Here is a 15,519-nt window from a genome sequence, read left to right as displayed (position 1 = left end):
AGGGAACTACTGCAAATGGAGACAAGGCACAGGGCTGCATGGACACTTACTTGTTTTGAACCAGGATGGTCATTCTGGCATTTGAATACATCTAGAGTATAATAACTATTCATCTTTAAATGGCTTTTTATAAATGGGGAATCACAGTTTTGCAAATCCTGCTCTCAAACAAATCTTTGTGCTGCCAAACTTGGACATGCCTTGCAATGTTTTTTTTTTTTTTATTCCCTCTGATTCTGGAAGTTTCAATTGCATGAAAAATAGAAAGAAGCAGGGCATCCCTGAAAAATACAAAAGGCTCCCTCTTTCTATCTCAGGTGAATATTCCTAAGTGAACTAATTTAAATTAAGAAGCGATCTGGGGGAAGACATCTGGGGCAAAGGCAGAGGAAGGTGAAGGAGAGATTCAGCACTTTCATGACTTTCTATTTTACTTTGGCAGTTTTGAGGCTGTGGTGCCAAATTAGAAATGGAGAGAGCCACTACAACATTCTTCGTCCCAAAGTGACCCTGTTTTAGGCCCTGTATGATATGAAAACCCTCTATTAACCATTAATAAAAATGTCCTTTTATATAAAAAAGACAGTTAGCTGCAACCTTAAAAATCAAGCAAAACAAAAATCAGCAAGTGCTAATAATATAGCCATTTTCAAACAAATAAAGTAGAGAAATGTGTGGTCTTATTCTCAGGGGAATACTGCAGACTCACATTGTTGCTGTTACTCCAGCTGATGATTTACTTTCTCTACGTTAAATTGGCTAAAAACCTGCTATTACCTCCGCCAACAACAGGTTGGCTGTTGGCTCTGTGATTTACATGGGAGTACAGAAGGTTGGGCATTTTCCATGTGGTAATATATAAAAATACACTACTCACATAGAGATCACTACTTCCAGCAACATCTGTGCTCTTAGTTTGTACTGCTTCCAGCAGAAGCAATTTTAGATATGGTGTCAGACTGTTTCAGTGTCTGTGGACCCACAGTGCGAAGATACACACGGATCTGTGCATGCATCCATCCTCCCTTTGTGTCTTTGTCAGCAGGCCACAGGTGTTCAGATTTCATCTTTTTTTATCTTGTCACTAAAGCAGAAAAGAGCCTTTTCCTGCCTTTTGCTTTCCCAAAATATAAAAAGTAAAATAAAGCAAGAAAAACAAACCCACTTTTTTTCAAATGTGTATTCAAAGATTCAAGAGCTAAATTTACCCTTTAAGGGTTTGTACAACCTGCAAAATTACCAAAGACAATGTGTGAACAGGAATTCATTGGTAATTTTTTCTTGGTTGAATTTGCACTAATTTGAGGTCTTTCTTTAGACAACAGTTAGCTTTGCTGTGCTTTGCTATCCACAGAAAGATAGTTTGAAATTTCCAGTTCACAGTTTAGTTAAAAAGGCTACAAATATAGCTTCAAAGCAATTAACCTTCACTGACTCTTCATGTCTCTTACAGCATAAATGTAAGAGCAGTATTTCCAGAATGATATTTTTGAAAGGGACTTTAATTAGGGATCAACTCTGGAAGCTTTCCTTCCAAAAGTACTCTCATTATCTTCATTGGGATTTTCTTTTTGAGTAAGGATAGATCACACAAATAAGACTTACAGGACCAAGTTAATGATTATAGCTGTTGTGGAACAAATCACTGGCTTTATCTACCTATACATTAACTTCACAGGTAAAAAAATTTTAATACATTAATCCTTACTTATTTTTTGTCTTACAAATGAGGTGACCAAATTATGAAAACCACCAGTGAAGAGTCTCATAAATAAAATCTAAACCCTTACTGAGCCTGAAAACAAGCTGTATTGCTCTTATGAATATTCAAATCCTTGTGTTGAAAATATAACAAGGGCAGCAGAAACAGAACAGCTGAGGAAATTCTTCCACCTAAAAGCAACAAGGGTTAAAAAACTTGCTAGAAAGCCTCTGCATTATACAGTTCATAGCTCAGTAATGTCTGATAAATGTTTACGTGTACCTGGTTTGAAATTGTCTTCAGCTCTGGCCCCTGTGAACTGAAATTTGAAGTGTGAGATTCTTCACAGACTGAGAAAATCTTTCTCATCTGAATTCTTTGTTGGATGCTGTAGAACATGGAATAGCTTTGATGGTTATTGTTTGACTGTGGATTTACCACCCACACTCAGAAATAAGACAAACTGAAGCACAAAAAACTGGGGGGAAGAAACATCCATGAAGCATTGGAGAAGGGGTGGTGGTTGAAAGGGGCAAGCCCTACACTGAGCTTCCTGATTCTCACCTGACAAGAGCAACTCCTGTGACTTTTGGGATAAATTGAAACCTCCCTGACATTGTCCTAATTTATGTCAATGTCTAACAGGGATGTTGTAATACAGATACAGCTGCCTGGGATATTCTCAACCTTTCAAGGCCTTCCACTCATGTCTGCCTGTTTTTATTTCCTGTGCCAGAGGTCCCTGCCCCGTTGATTATGGTGATGCTGCTCTTTCTACTCTACAGACAATTTCACAGAAAAAAAAAAAGGATATTTGAGTTAAGCAGATTTTAAGAACCCTATGACTTTTATGTTCAAAAATAAGGAAGAATTATTCCTTAAATGCTACTACATGTTTTAAATGATACCAAATGTTACCACCAATTCTATCCCAAAATAATGATATTGTTAGGGATGGTCCAGGACATCCAGAGGACTCATTTTTGGCACTACTTTTTCACCTTTGCTGAACTCTCACATCTCTTCTTTATCCATGTCTTCATGAATAACATTCATATATTGGAAAACACTCAAGGGCATGTTTTTGACCCACTCTGATCATGGCGAGTCCTTCCTCTCGTCTCCCCCTCCTGCCCTTACTGGCACAAGACTGGGCAGGGCAGAGCCTCTGCAGCTCATATTCTCACAGGTGTTTTAGGACTGCTTCAGCTATTCTGGAACAGGCTGAGTTTTTCATGGCAGTTCTCATACTGAGGTGTTTACATCTGCTTCACAGGCACATCTGGTTATTTCTTCTTGCCCATGTAAGATCAAAAGTTATAATAACACAACTACTAAGTTTGCCAATGAATGCAAATTACTGAAGTGTTTCTTTAAACAAGTGATTATTTCTTTGTTTTTTAGAGTTCCCATAATCCCTGATTTTTGTCTTTTTGCATTTATGACTCATGAAAATAGAAATTCTTGAATACAAGCAAAACTATTAAACAAGTTCTTCAGAAGAGATGTTGAAATGGCTATCTCTAGTTGCAGTATAAGACAGTTGTGATAACAGATGAGAAAAATAAACTTGTATTACAAAGAAAATAGATTAAGGTGTTATCTGGTTCCATGTTGCAGGTTTCCCAGATAAGGTGATCCAATTCGCAGTTGAATCCTACAAGAACTCGTCAGAATGATGAGTCAAGCTAAGTCAGAATGAGAATTACTGTGCTGTTCTGGTATCTGAGAAGTTATCTTCACAGTTCTTTAACTGTCTGGGAGGTGGGGTCTTGGATAGTCAGGCAGTAAAAGAAAATTAAATAAAGAGCAAAAATCTCTACTATTCATTTCTGTTTTACTCCTGCCTTTTCATTTGTTTCTGCTGCTACACAAACAGCCTGTTACAGAGTTCCAGCTTCAGCTGAAAACAACACTGTTCTACCTGTCTCACAGTTTAGATTTTATAAAATATAATTTCTATCAGCATTAAGATTTACAAGAATACAGTATGTTTTTTTCTCTCAAAATACTTTTGGTAGTCATTATTTCACATACTGGTTACTTTCAGCTGAATTTGATACAGATGTAGCAGTAAAGATGCATCGTTATGTCCACATATCTTTCTGTATCTGAAAGATAAGCTCAGTCTTAAATAACTTTTGAGTAACAGCAGCTTGAAATAGAATAGTGGCCCCAAACTGTTCCTATACAGAAAAGGCTGTGGCCAGTGGACACCAATTGCATTTGCTGTTTGGTACCAGCCCACTGGTAAATCAGCATGCACGTGGTGGTCCGCCAATATGCATAAATCTAATTAACTTTGGTAGGTACTGTAGGGCATGAGTAGGACTTTGGGAATAGCAGGGAAATGGGAGGAAGCCAGAAGTACTGAGTACAGTAGTGAGTAGATTGTAGGCACAAAAATGGCCTGTGAGTATCTGGGGTGAAGTGGCAAAGGAGACATGAGATAGTAATCTCTAGAAAACCAGGTTTTATTACTTCTGGTGCTCTTGGAACAATTTGTCTTACATACCTTTACTTTAGGATTTTTTTTTTTACTGTCTGCCTTTGAAGCAGAGCATAAGGATCTTATGTACACATTGTATTGTATTGAAAATTCAGCTGAGAATTTTGATAATAAAGAGGGAGTACATGAAGTTCTCAAAGTCCAGAAGTTGGACTCCTCTTTTTTCAAAATTACTGTGGAGGTGCAAAGCTGCATATTATTTCCCATGAGTAAAGATTGATTCTGGAAAAAAAAAAAATTCATTTGGGTTAAATTACCTGAGGGGAAAACTGAGAAGTGAATCTCACATTGTGCAAAAGAGAAGGTGAAGTGAATCCACACCAAGCTCCTGATTAAGATGATCTCATTTAAGGTCATATTTGTCTAGTGTGCTCTCCTACAGACTCATCTCTCCATGACATCTCTGTGACCTTAACATTTTATTTATCAGTTTATTCAATTCTGCAGCTCTTCAAAAACACAGATGAGGAAACCAATATTGCCTCCTATCCACAGGGTTTGTTGGGTTTTTCAAAATTTATTCTATCTAACCTATTGAACATAGAACTGGCATTCATACTTAACTTGATAAGTGGCCTCTTAGAGCTAATTTTTCTACTGCATTTTATCTTCCAGGACCAAATGTGGGAGTATATGATACTTTCAATTTCTAACATAGTATTCAGTAACAGTTTTCAGTAAGCATGGTTTACCAAGTAGATGGTTCCAACTGACTCTTAATGGTAAAGCATAACAAAAAAGCCTGGAACAGATGTGAAATTCTACTGCTGCACTTACAAAGATATGTTTTTGCAATTTTTTGTGCAAGAATTTTGTAGTTTTCAGTGAATTATCTAAAAGTGATGCATATCATAATGAATACTTAAATATCTCCACATAATTCTTTGTAAGAGAATGAATACTGTTACTGACAGCATCTCACCTGGCTAATCACCTCTTAATCAAGTGTCTTTTATCCTCCCTGCACTTGCTTACATACTGTAGATTTTTAGAGTGCTAAAGAAAGTAATGGAAATAAATATTTGCCTTAAATGTGCTATTACATGTTTCTGAGATGCTCTTGGTTTTTATTTTCATGTAGCTTCATAATACACAACAAAGATACTTTCTTCAATAATGCTACAAGAAGTAGAATTGTACACCATATCTTACAAAGAGTGAAATATGAAGAAGGGAAAAACAAAATTGGTAAGTACTGAGCAATGTGCTTTTAAATATGCCTTTAAAAAAAGAAAGAAGAAGTCTGCCTGGCCTCATAAGAGGCTCTTTTCCTTCCTTTTTAATCACCTTGATTTTGACTGTTTCCATCTCATCCACTGCTGTGGTAGGGGCTTTGCCTTGGAAGATGTGATCATCTCCCTGTAATACCAGTCAGCTTTCACAGGCATATCACCACATGGGATTTATCACCTCTGCAAGGGAAGAGGCTGATTTAAACATGAAATATTAACAGATTAGGAGCAGTGAAGCAGAGAGACTCATGCAGGAAAACTTTTATTCTTTCATTAAAATGTGCTTGGGAGGATGGAAAGATTTGTGCTGCTCTACATCTCAGGCTACAGGGCTTCTCCCTGGATACCTATCCACCCCTAAGGGAGATGGAGGACTCTGTATCTCTGGTGTTGCTGTAAGTCAAAGGAAGTTCACCATTGATGTCCTCAGTGCAAAGAATGATGTAACTGTGGCTACATTTTCAATTAGAGAGTGGACTGGAAATTTGGAGAGGCACACATGCAGGCCCAGGAGAGCAGGTGGTGACAGAGGAGGGATAGAATATGAAATAGTGGCCACCTTCTGCCAAATCATACAGAGCGCATACACCTTGAGTCCCACACAGAGACAAATGTAGAGACAAATCTCCATAAAATTCTGCAATCTATTTCATTTCTCTGCTGTTTAAACCTCACCTTTCCTGAAGAGGAAAATATCCCAGAACTTCACTTCTTTCTTTCTTTCTCAGCTGCTGGGATGAGGGCAGCAATAGCCCTGAGCAGAGCTGATGTTGCATCTTGCCCAAACACCTGCAATCCCTGCCTACCTAAGATCCCAATCTCCCTCACATGTAAACTTGTGCTGTACCTGTAGTAAACACAACCTTGCACTGATTACTGGGCAGAGCAAAGCCCAGCTCTGCCGTCCAAGTTTTACTTTTCTGACAGAGACATTGGAAGAAAACATATTTTGCCAGGCAGATAGTGATGCTACCGCTGCAAGTGTTATTCATGTTGACTTAATACTTCTCATTGCTGTGTTCTTGCTGCTGTCTGTCTCCTGTGAATTAGGAAAGGAATCAAGACTCTGTGCCTCTTGGTCAATAGGGTTCAAATACCTTCAGGTTCTTCATGTGGATTGTTTTGCATTGCTTGGTAGCAGTACAGTCTTATTTTGGTGATTTTACAAGTGCAAAGCACCAATCATCTCAGCAATCATCATTTCTCCAGGGTCTCAATAAAGAGGGACATGGCCTGAGTGAGTGGGTTGTATGGTCACTTTTTTGTGGTAGGATGGATAGGAATGATTTTATTTTCTGGTCTTTTAATGCTGCAGCTTGTCTTGTTCCTTTCTGTCTGTTCAGCAACTTTCATAAGACACAAGCTGAACACATTTTAAAAAGTTGTTATCATGTGGAATTGTGAGTTTCTGTTGCTTTAATGGTCTGCAATTCAAAAATGTCGAGACCTATCCTGAAGATTTTAGCTCCCAAGATATGCAGCCTTTCATCTAAATAGCTTTGTTAGACCATGTTTCATAATGTCAAACTTTAAACCTGGTGTAAAGTCTCCAATTTCAGTGAAGTTACTCTAAAGATGGATTTGGCAAATGAATCTTTAAACCTCTAGCATAATAAATTATAGATTCTGATTAATATTGGAGCAAGTCTTTCTATGTATTATTTCTTAGTTATCAAAATCTAGAGAAGATTAATTTTTCTACATATATTATGTACTTTCAATTGGCTTCCATCTTCATTTAGCCAGTTTGTGAAAATATGTTTTGCTTTTTACGTCACCATTTTTCTGCTCCTGTTGATAAATAATTGAATACTTTTGATTCTTAGGTCTGAATCGATTGCTCAGTAATGGCTCCTATGAAGCTGCATTTCCTCTTCATGAGGTATTTTGCTCTTTTTTTTTTCCTTTTTGAATGGACATTTCCCACAAAATGAATTCTTAATTGTGTAATTATTTATCCTTAACCTTATTAATGTCTGCCTCTGACATGCTTCCATTTAGCAATGCTTTTTTCCTTGGGGAAAAATTAGGGGTATTTCTTGCAAAAAGAGATGAGTAAAGAGGGTTGTTCCAGTTCTGTTCTGTAAAAACTCTTTGAGTTGATATATCAGTATGCTTTCAGAGAGGAAAAACACCACACTCTGGGGTGGCTTTTTGAGATTCTCCAAAGATTTTCTTTGCATTTATAGGCTATGACTTGAATATAATCTATTATAAATTTCTTAGTAAAAATATTCTCAAATCTTAGTGACATCAGTTGATTTTTTTTTTAATGCCATATTTAGCTTTTGGAGTGCAAGTATGTAGTTTGCATAAATTGTGTTATCCATGCTGCTAGTAAGAGAGATTTCTTAAATATTCTTTTTTGCTGCTGTTATTCATTAATGTCCAGATTTGTATTTTAGGGAAGTTACAGAAGTAAGAATTCAATAAAAACCCATGGAGCAGAAAACCACAGACACCTGCTCTATGAGTGCTGGGCTTCCTGGGGAGTGTGGTATAAATACCAGCCCCTGGATCTTGTAAGGTAAGACTTGCCTGCTTTTGCTATGTCACATTAGAGATGCTTTGAGCACAGGTTGTTTCACTTCTGATAAAACCACGAAAAGCTTATTTAATTCATGTGGTTTTTAAAAACTGATCCTGAAGTAATGGGAAACCGTTTAGTTCATGGTGACACTACATCTGAAGAAATATTTAAAGAGGAGTTTGTAGAAGGACCTGAAAGTGAAAGAAGTTTCCTTCCAGAGTTTCCTGACACCATAATTTGTAATGAAGTTTTTACAGGATATTTAAGAGGAAAAAAAAAAGGAGGAGAAGGATCTGTGGAGTCTGGGTATACTTGATTAGACATCTGTCCATAGGAGGTGTTCTTTCTCCTTGGAGCATGGCTTTGGTGAAAAATAGGCTCTCACCAACTAGATCTTCTTTTTCCAAAGAGCAACCACAGAATGAGCTCTGGAGGAAGTTTCATGATGCTCACAAATGGCACAGAGCAGAGCTTACAGTTGCTGATTGTACTACTGTGTTCACAACACTGGTGATGGAAGTCTCCTCTGTACCACTGCCCTTTAACTCAGACCAGCCACATCACCACTCTCCAGATTTTTGTTAATCTTGGAAGTAGTCTGCAAAGAAGAAAACACTGAGAAAGTTGAGATGTGATTCCAAGTTCTTACAGTCCCTTTAAATAATGTTTTCAAATAGCCTTGCATGCACTAATAGGGGATTACATAGTTCTTGTGCATATAGAGAGAGCCAGAGCCTTTACTGATCATGATGGCAGAACTAATATTGGACAGTAATGGGCTTTTTCTACTTGAAGAGAGGAACATGGAGCTACAAGGGCCTGTTAATAAAGTCTTCAGATGTACCAGGAGCACTGAAGATAGATTGACCATCAGGAAGGGTCATACGCAACATTCAATTGGTCCAGCTTATTAATTTCCTCTTTCATAAGTCCTGTGACTAATAGAAAACTTTGCTCTTATTTATTCTCAAAATTGTTTCCAGATGAAAGATTTGTAGAGGGTAGCCCTGGAGACAGACAGTGTTACTGATTAAGGCCATATAAAACCTATCCATTTCATAAAACAGAGAGTTTCTTTTCCATGGATAAAAAGCTAACCAAGAAAATTTTTTACTGATTCATGTAATTTTTTTACTCCTTTATGAAATAATTTATTAAATCTCATAATTTAATCCCAAAAAACTTTTTATTTCTTTTTTTTAATAAACTGGATAGACATTTGGATTTTTTTTTTGACAAATTACACCATAGAAACTGCTGATTTATGGAAGAGCCAACAGTTATACTGAAGGGGTTTTTTGCTTTTAATTTCCCAGTACACAACAAGATATTATTATCACAGTACAAACAACTCATCTCTATAGAGTTTTATAACCATTTTTCCATAGTGGTCAAGGCTACTGTTCTTCATCATTTCTTGTTTATGAAAGTGCTCTTGAGGCAATATCTGGTGTTTGGTTTAATTTGATGGTCAGGCATCTGAAAGGTTTGTGAAAGTATGAGAATAAATGGTAACAGAATAAGCAAAGTTAGAGATATGATTATTCTAGACCTTGATAGCAGCCTTCTTGCATTGTCTGGGTTTAAAGATTTTTAAAGAAAGTTTATTTTTTCATGAGACAGATTTTTCAAAATCTATTTAAAAAAAAGGCAACTGCTATAGACCCCCTAGCTGAAGTCAGGAGTGTCCTGCTGTTGTTGAGAGTGGATGTTTACCCAAAGAGGAGAGGGACAGGGGGAGCTGTAAGATTCCCTGAGCATTGGCAGCAGCCTGAGTCACAAGACACCAAACTCAGCAGGTCCAAAGCTGCAGCCCCAGCCCAGCCTGCCATGTGCTGCCTGGAGCACATCCACAGCTGTGATGAATTCACTGAAGGAGGGTGACAACAAAGTGAAGGGAATGCCTTTTCCTTCTCACTTCACAGATGCTGGATTACTCACATTTCCTCAGCTCCTGCTGAGTTTTCAGAGGATTTGAAGGTTTGGGAGGAGCTAAGGAAATGTGAGTAATCCAGCATCCATGAATGAATCTTCCACTTCTACAGCCACTCTCAGCAGTTCACATGTCTATTGAGCTGGAGACTTTTCCTTGAAAAACTGATGACACCAGCAAGACCTGCTGTTCATTTCACTTGGGAGTGTCTCAGTGGGCACATTTTAAAAAGAAGCTTTTCTCAGTGCCAGTTCTACAGCAGGGAAATATCATTTTTCCCCCCATAATAAGAATTATGTAGGACTGTGCTTGAAGGGTGTAGTGTGGTCATCTGTACAAAAGGAGCGACTGGATGTTGCTTCTTCCACAGACATCTGGCCAGAACTTACACTGCTAGCTGACATTATGCTTTAAAAAGGCTAAGAAATAAATTAGATGTAGATAGTACATTTATGTCATCAATAGATGTGCTATTACTACCCTAAAGTCAAGTTACCACAATGGTAAGTGAAAATATTCATACTCCAGTGCTGTTTTATTTTTTCCTTAGATGTTAAAATGAAGTTTCCATCTCCTGTGCTGCCAATTTGGCAACTGCAGATTTCATTTAATCTCATCAGCTGGCTGTTATGGAGATACTAGTCACTAAAAATAAATGAGGAGAAGTCATTTGAGGGAAATTGCATGATTCTGCTTCCACTCTGCTTTGAAACGTGGCAGTACGATGGCACAGAGTTGGCATAATTTACAAAGCCACTCCTATTAGACAACAGATGTGGTACCACGACTTTAATTATACATCTCTTGGAATTTAGTGTCCATAGATGCTTTAAAAGAATAATTTGTGACCTTTAGAATTGATTATAATTCTTATAATTGATTATAATTGATTATAATTCTTCTTATAATTAAAAAAGAAACAGGTCTCAGTATGTTTATATGCTTTGGGACCATGTAAATCAACAGAAACAGTGGCAGTGATTCCTGGGGACTTTGGATCACCTCCTTCACACTTGTGTGCATTGTTGCTTCCCTCTTGATTGTGCACAAATTGCTCCTGCTGCTGCTTGTGCTTGTAATTGACAGGACAAAAATGCAGGGAGGAAACTGGTTTTTAAGTGATTGTAAAGGTATCTAAATGAACTTGGAAGCAAAAACTGACACCTGAGTAATCTGCATTTTGCTCCATGTTTCCATTAAATGTCTTGACTGCAAGCTGACTACTCCCTTTCAGTCTCCTGTCAAGCCTTCCTACCCACCCCATTGCTTCTGACATGAGAGCTTCATATGTCCAAAACACCTGCTGGAAAGCTCTAGTTTCTGTGGTGTGGAAAGTTCTGTTCAGGATTTCATTCTTACCTGCAAAAGAGTTAATGAAAATAGATAGGTCCTTGAGCCCTGATATGTCTATATTCTAGATCCATGACTTCCTCCTAGGCATGTCAAAAGCAAAATATTCTGTAATGAGAGTCATTAAACATAGGATAATCCAATATCACATTTCATAGGTTGGAAATTAGACTTTGTAGCTTAATACTTTCCAAAAATGTGCCTTATTGATAAATATTGATATTGAAATCTTGACCACTTAGGTCATAGCTCTACCACTGGAATGGGTTGAGGGGATATACAGTTCACCATTAGGGTAACTGGTATTGAAGGGCTAGTATACAGGCTAGCTTACAATGAGAAGATGAAATTACATTTTTATTATTATTTTGTTGTTGCAATATATATAAGGATAGGAGAAATGGATTATTGTGTTAGGTGCTTGGGGATTTTTTATGTCCCTCCTTTTTAGGTTAGTTGTGGAGGAAATTTTCTGTGGGAGAACCATTAAAGACTCAAACAATTTTTTTCTGTCCATATTAATAATCTGAAAAATTGGATAGTAATTAATTAGCAAAGTTAACAAGAACACAAAGATGTTATCAACACTGGAAAATTTCAAAGAAGCCTTGAAATGAATAGAATGATAACAGGTTAGATTTAGGTATAAGTCATGCACAGTAATGCATTCTGGGAAGAAACTTCTGGAATTCTTTGTGTACATTGCTGAGCCCTGGCTCAGAAAGAACTGCCATCACTGAAGCAAGCTATATGAAATTTCTGTTCTTTACATAGTGATAGAAGAAGAGAAGGAACAGATTTGTTCTTCAGACAAATATTTGGGGCAAATTGAAGAGGGTGACAAAGGCATCTACACATTTTTCATCTCCTGAGGGTCATGACGGTCCAGACTAGCTGAATTACATATTGGAGTAAATGTGGAACTCCTCTGAATATGGTACCTAGGCCTCCAAAGACCTTCTCACTGGCATAGTTTGTTTCCATAGCATTTAACTGAGTGGTATCTGAGCAGAGACTAAAAGGAGAAATATGCAAACTATGGGGCCAGATATATTAAATTGATCCTGATGCAATTTACAGTAGTACAGCCTGTGCCTGTAGAGTACCAGCTGTGTTGCAAAGGGCAATAAGGGAATATCGAGGTTGTTTATCCATATTTAAACCAATATGCATCAAAGTAATGTCAACATCCTACATTTAATTTTAAAACCCAGCTCAGATGCCTTTTCCTTTCTTTTCAGAGATGGGTTTCTCCCCATCATCTTCTTTATGCACACACTGAACTTTGCTTGGGTCTTCGTCTAGGATGAAGGTGTTTGATTTCTAGATCAAAAGGAATACTATGATTTGCACTGTTAGATTGAAGGGCTCAGAAGGGTAGGGGTTTATTTTTGCCATTAATGCTTGTCAGCTAGAGGGTTGAAACAAGGAAGCATTCATCCTTGAGTGTAGAGAATGAAGTAAAAAATAAAGCTTGATGAAAGTTAGGTGGACTTCACTCCTTTGAACAATGTACGTGGAGAAAAATAGGTCATCCATATTTAGTGGAAGTAAGCTCAAATGTGAGTTTGCATTTTTGGAGGTGCAGGCACAGACTGACATCCTAGATGTCAGGAAAATAATCAGGCCAAAAGTTTCATGTACACTCTTAAATCAGGTCTTAAAAAGCAGTTTGCAGTGTGTTTTTTACAATCAGACCTGCTGCCCTTGTCAGAACTGAGCATGTAAGTGTTAGCTTACCATCTCTTTAGTCTGGGAATTTGAGTCTGTTGAATGACAGAAGAATAAAAACAAAATTACAATACTTGGCTTCTTATACAGAGTTGGTAAACTCAAATGAAAATAGTCACTGCAGATCAGTATCTTCCATCAGAGCATGAGCTCAGGCCAGAGAGATGTTTCCCACACTGGAAATTTTTAACAACAACTTGAAAACTGCTAATTTTGTGCAGTCCAGACCAAGTGTCCTCCAGTGCACCCAGTGCTAGAGACAGTTCTAGGGCTTTCCATTCTGGCTGAGAAAATTTGGCCAATGATATTTCCTTGGTAGGGTAGAGGAGCCAGCAGTGCTGGCTGTCTGCACTTGTTCTCTGGATACATCAGAAGTTGCATCATTAGGGTGGAAGAGAGTTTCCAGTAGCAGCTATTTTCAAATTGAGTGGATATGCAAGTTTAAGTTGTCTACAAAATGTCTGAAGCACAAGCATATCATCCTGCATCATTCTTTAGAACCAGCCTTGCAAATAATCCCCTAAAATCTACTGTGCACAAATCAATAGGACAGTACATGAGCCTGCTCCTCTGCTGATGAGTTCAGCAGGTTTTTGTGTGCTTGATTAATTCTCTAACACATAAATAAAGGGTTGGTTGTGTTTGGGAGGAGGTAAATTGCTAATGAATATGTATGTAGCAAGATAAAACTTTCTGGCTACTTTGCTGCTAGTTTTTGAGTAATATATCTAATAAATCAGGATCAGTTCAGACTGCTTTCCTCAAATCATTGCAAGATGATGGACCTCACTTGCACTTCACTTTCCACTGCAGTAGAATCGTGAAATTAGTTTTGCAGAAACTGAGCTAAGAAAATAAATAATCAAATTAAAATAAACTGTATTGGAGAATGAACTCTGGTTAATTAATTTCTTAGAACTAATTTGAGCTCAAATAATTTTTGCTGTTATACAAGATTTAGGGATAAAATTTATTTCAATGCAATTATTCGGGCAGTAAAATCAAACAGCCAAAATCAAAGCACACCATCAATTTCCCAAATACAAAGAACTAGCTTTCTAAAAGTAACTCAGTGTTTCCTTCACGAGGTCACCACTTATCTAACTGTAAACTGTGGTTATTGAATTTTTAAATTAATGTTTTAAGTTCATTACTGAGGCAGGTCCCTCAGTGTGTATTTAGAAGCTTAGTTGAAGGCTTTTTATCCTCTTTAATCTACTCTTCAGATATGATAGAAATATTTTTTTCTACTAATGAGCAAGATTAAGTAGATTATTCTAATTAGCAGGTAACTTTGTTGTGTTTTGTTTTAAAACAGACGGTACTTTGGTGAGAAAATCGGGCTGTACTTTGCCTGGTTAGGCTGGTACACAGGGATGCTCTTCCCAGCTGCCTTCATTGGATTATTTGTCTTTTTGTATGGAGTCACCACTTTGAACCACTGCCAAGTCAGGTAACGTGGGAACTTGTAAAAAGAAATCGCAACTGTGGGTTATTATGAATAATTTGAGAGATCTTCCCACAAGCTGTTAATTATTTCATTTTAAACTATTGAATGAACAGTCAAGAAAAGACTGCCTAGTTGTCATAAGGTACCTGGTATCAAACTTCCCATGTTTTATGATCCTGAATTGGATGAGAGGAAATTCTTCTTTCCCAGTTCCAGTTGTTAATGGTGCTGGCAACTCAGAACAAAATAGGGAAAAAGCAGACTCCTCCATTACTTTTTAAGAGGCCAGCACAAGAGTGGGGAATTTTCACTCTCTATAAGGCTTTTCCCAAAGATCCACCACAGAGAGGCATTCCTCAGATGAAGAAATCCCTGGACCTTCTGCTGAGAGCTGCATCTCTAAGTTTTTGTGCACTTGAGTCACAAGAGTTACTTCGTCTGAAGTTATCCTCACCCTCCTCCTACCAAAGGTCACTCTGACTCAAGGAGAAGCTGGAAATAGTAAAGAGATACTACTAGGTTGTCCCTGGAGAACTGCACTCTGCAGCTATGACTAAACTCTGTAGTCTTAGACAGTCAGCAAATATTAATTATACACATGCTGTTATGAACATCTTGGCTTCAGTTACAGATCAGTTTTGTTCAATAAGTAACTGAATATTGGCAAAGCCTATCAATCCAGACAGATTATTGTGCAGATTGTTGTAGTAATCAAGCTATTAATTTTTGTCTTTTCTATTTTTCCAGTAAAGAAGTCTGCCAAGCTACAGATATCATAATGTGCCCTATATGTGATAAATACTGCCCCTTCATGAGGTTGTCAGACAGCTGCATATATGCCAAGGTATGTTCTAGGCTATGCAAATAGAGATACTTCCTGGTAAAAGCATGAATTTTGCCTTTTTCATTTGTCTTTAGTGAGCCTGGGTAGATGAAATCTTGAAGGGACAGATCAAGTTCAGCCAACATTAACATTGTCTTTAACCAATGTTTAATTTGGGTGGTAAAATATTTGAATGCAATCTGCACTTTGAAATTCAGCAGTGCCAGAGGTCGTGTCCTAGAGCTATGTGTTACTGTGT

General features: G+C 37.6%; 1 protein-coding gene across 11 annotated transcripts in view; it reads left to right on the top strand.

The window, feature by feature from the left end:
* Window positions 1–15,519, top strand: part of ANO4 (anoctamin 4) — a 187,330-nt gene that overhangs the window by 128,647 nt on the left and 43,164 nt on the right. For all 11 annotated transcript variants that reach the window (XR_013182362.1, XR_013182361.1, XM_077178703.1 and 8 more), the window contains 5 exons: window positions 5,293–5,399; window positions 7,270–7,325; window positions 7,849–7,970; window positions 14,306–14,440; window positions 15,185–15,281. Coding sequence is in view for 9 of the 11 variants with exons in the window: in XM_077178703.1 (XP_077034818.1) it covers window positions 5,293–5,399; window positions 7,270–7,325; window positions 7,849–7,970; window positions 14,306–14,440; window positions 15,185–15,281 (517 nt within the window). In the remaining 2 variants the exon portion in view is untranslated. The remainder of the gene's footprint in view (window positions 1–5,292; window positions 5,400–7,269; window positions 7,326–7,848; window positions 7,971–14,305; window positions 14,441–15,184; window positions 15,282–15,519) is intronic.

Source organism: Agelaius phoeniceus, chromosome 5 (assembly GCF_051311805.1).
Source record: "Agelaius phoeniceus isolate bAgePho1 chromosome 5, bAgePho1.hap1, whole genome shotgun sequence".
NCBI lineage: Eukaryota > Metazoa > Chordata > Aves > Passeriformes > Icteridae > Agelaius > Agelaius phoeniceus.
Note: the sequence above shows the minus strand (reverse complement) of the source record. Positions and strands in the feature narration are given on the sequence as shown.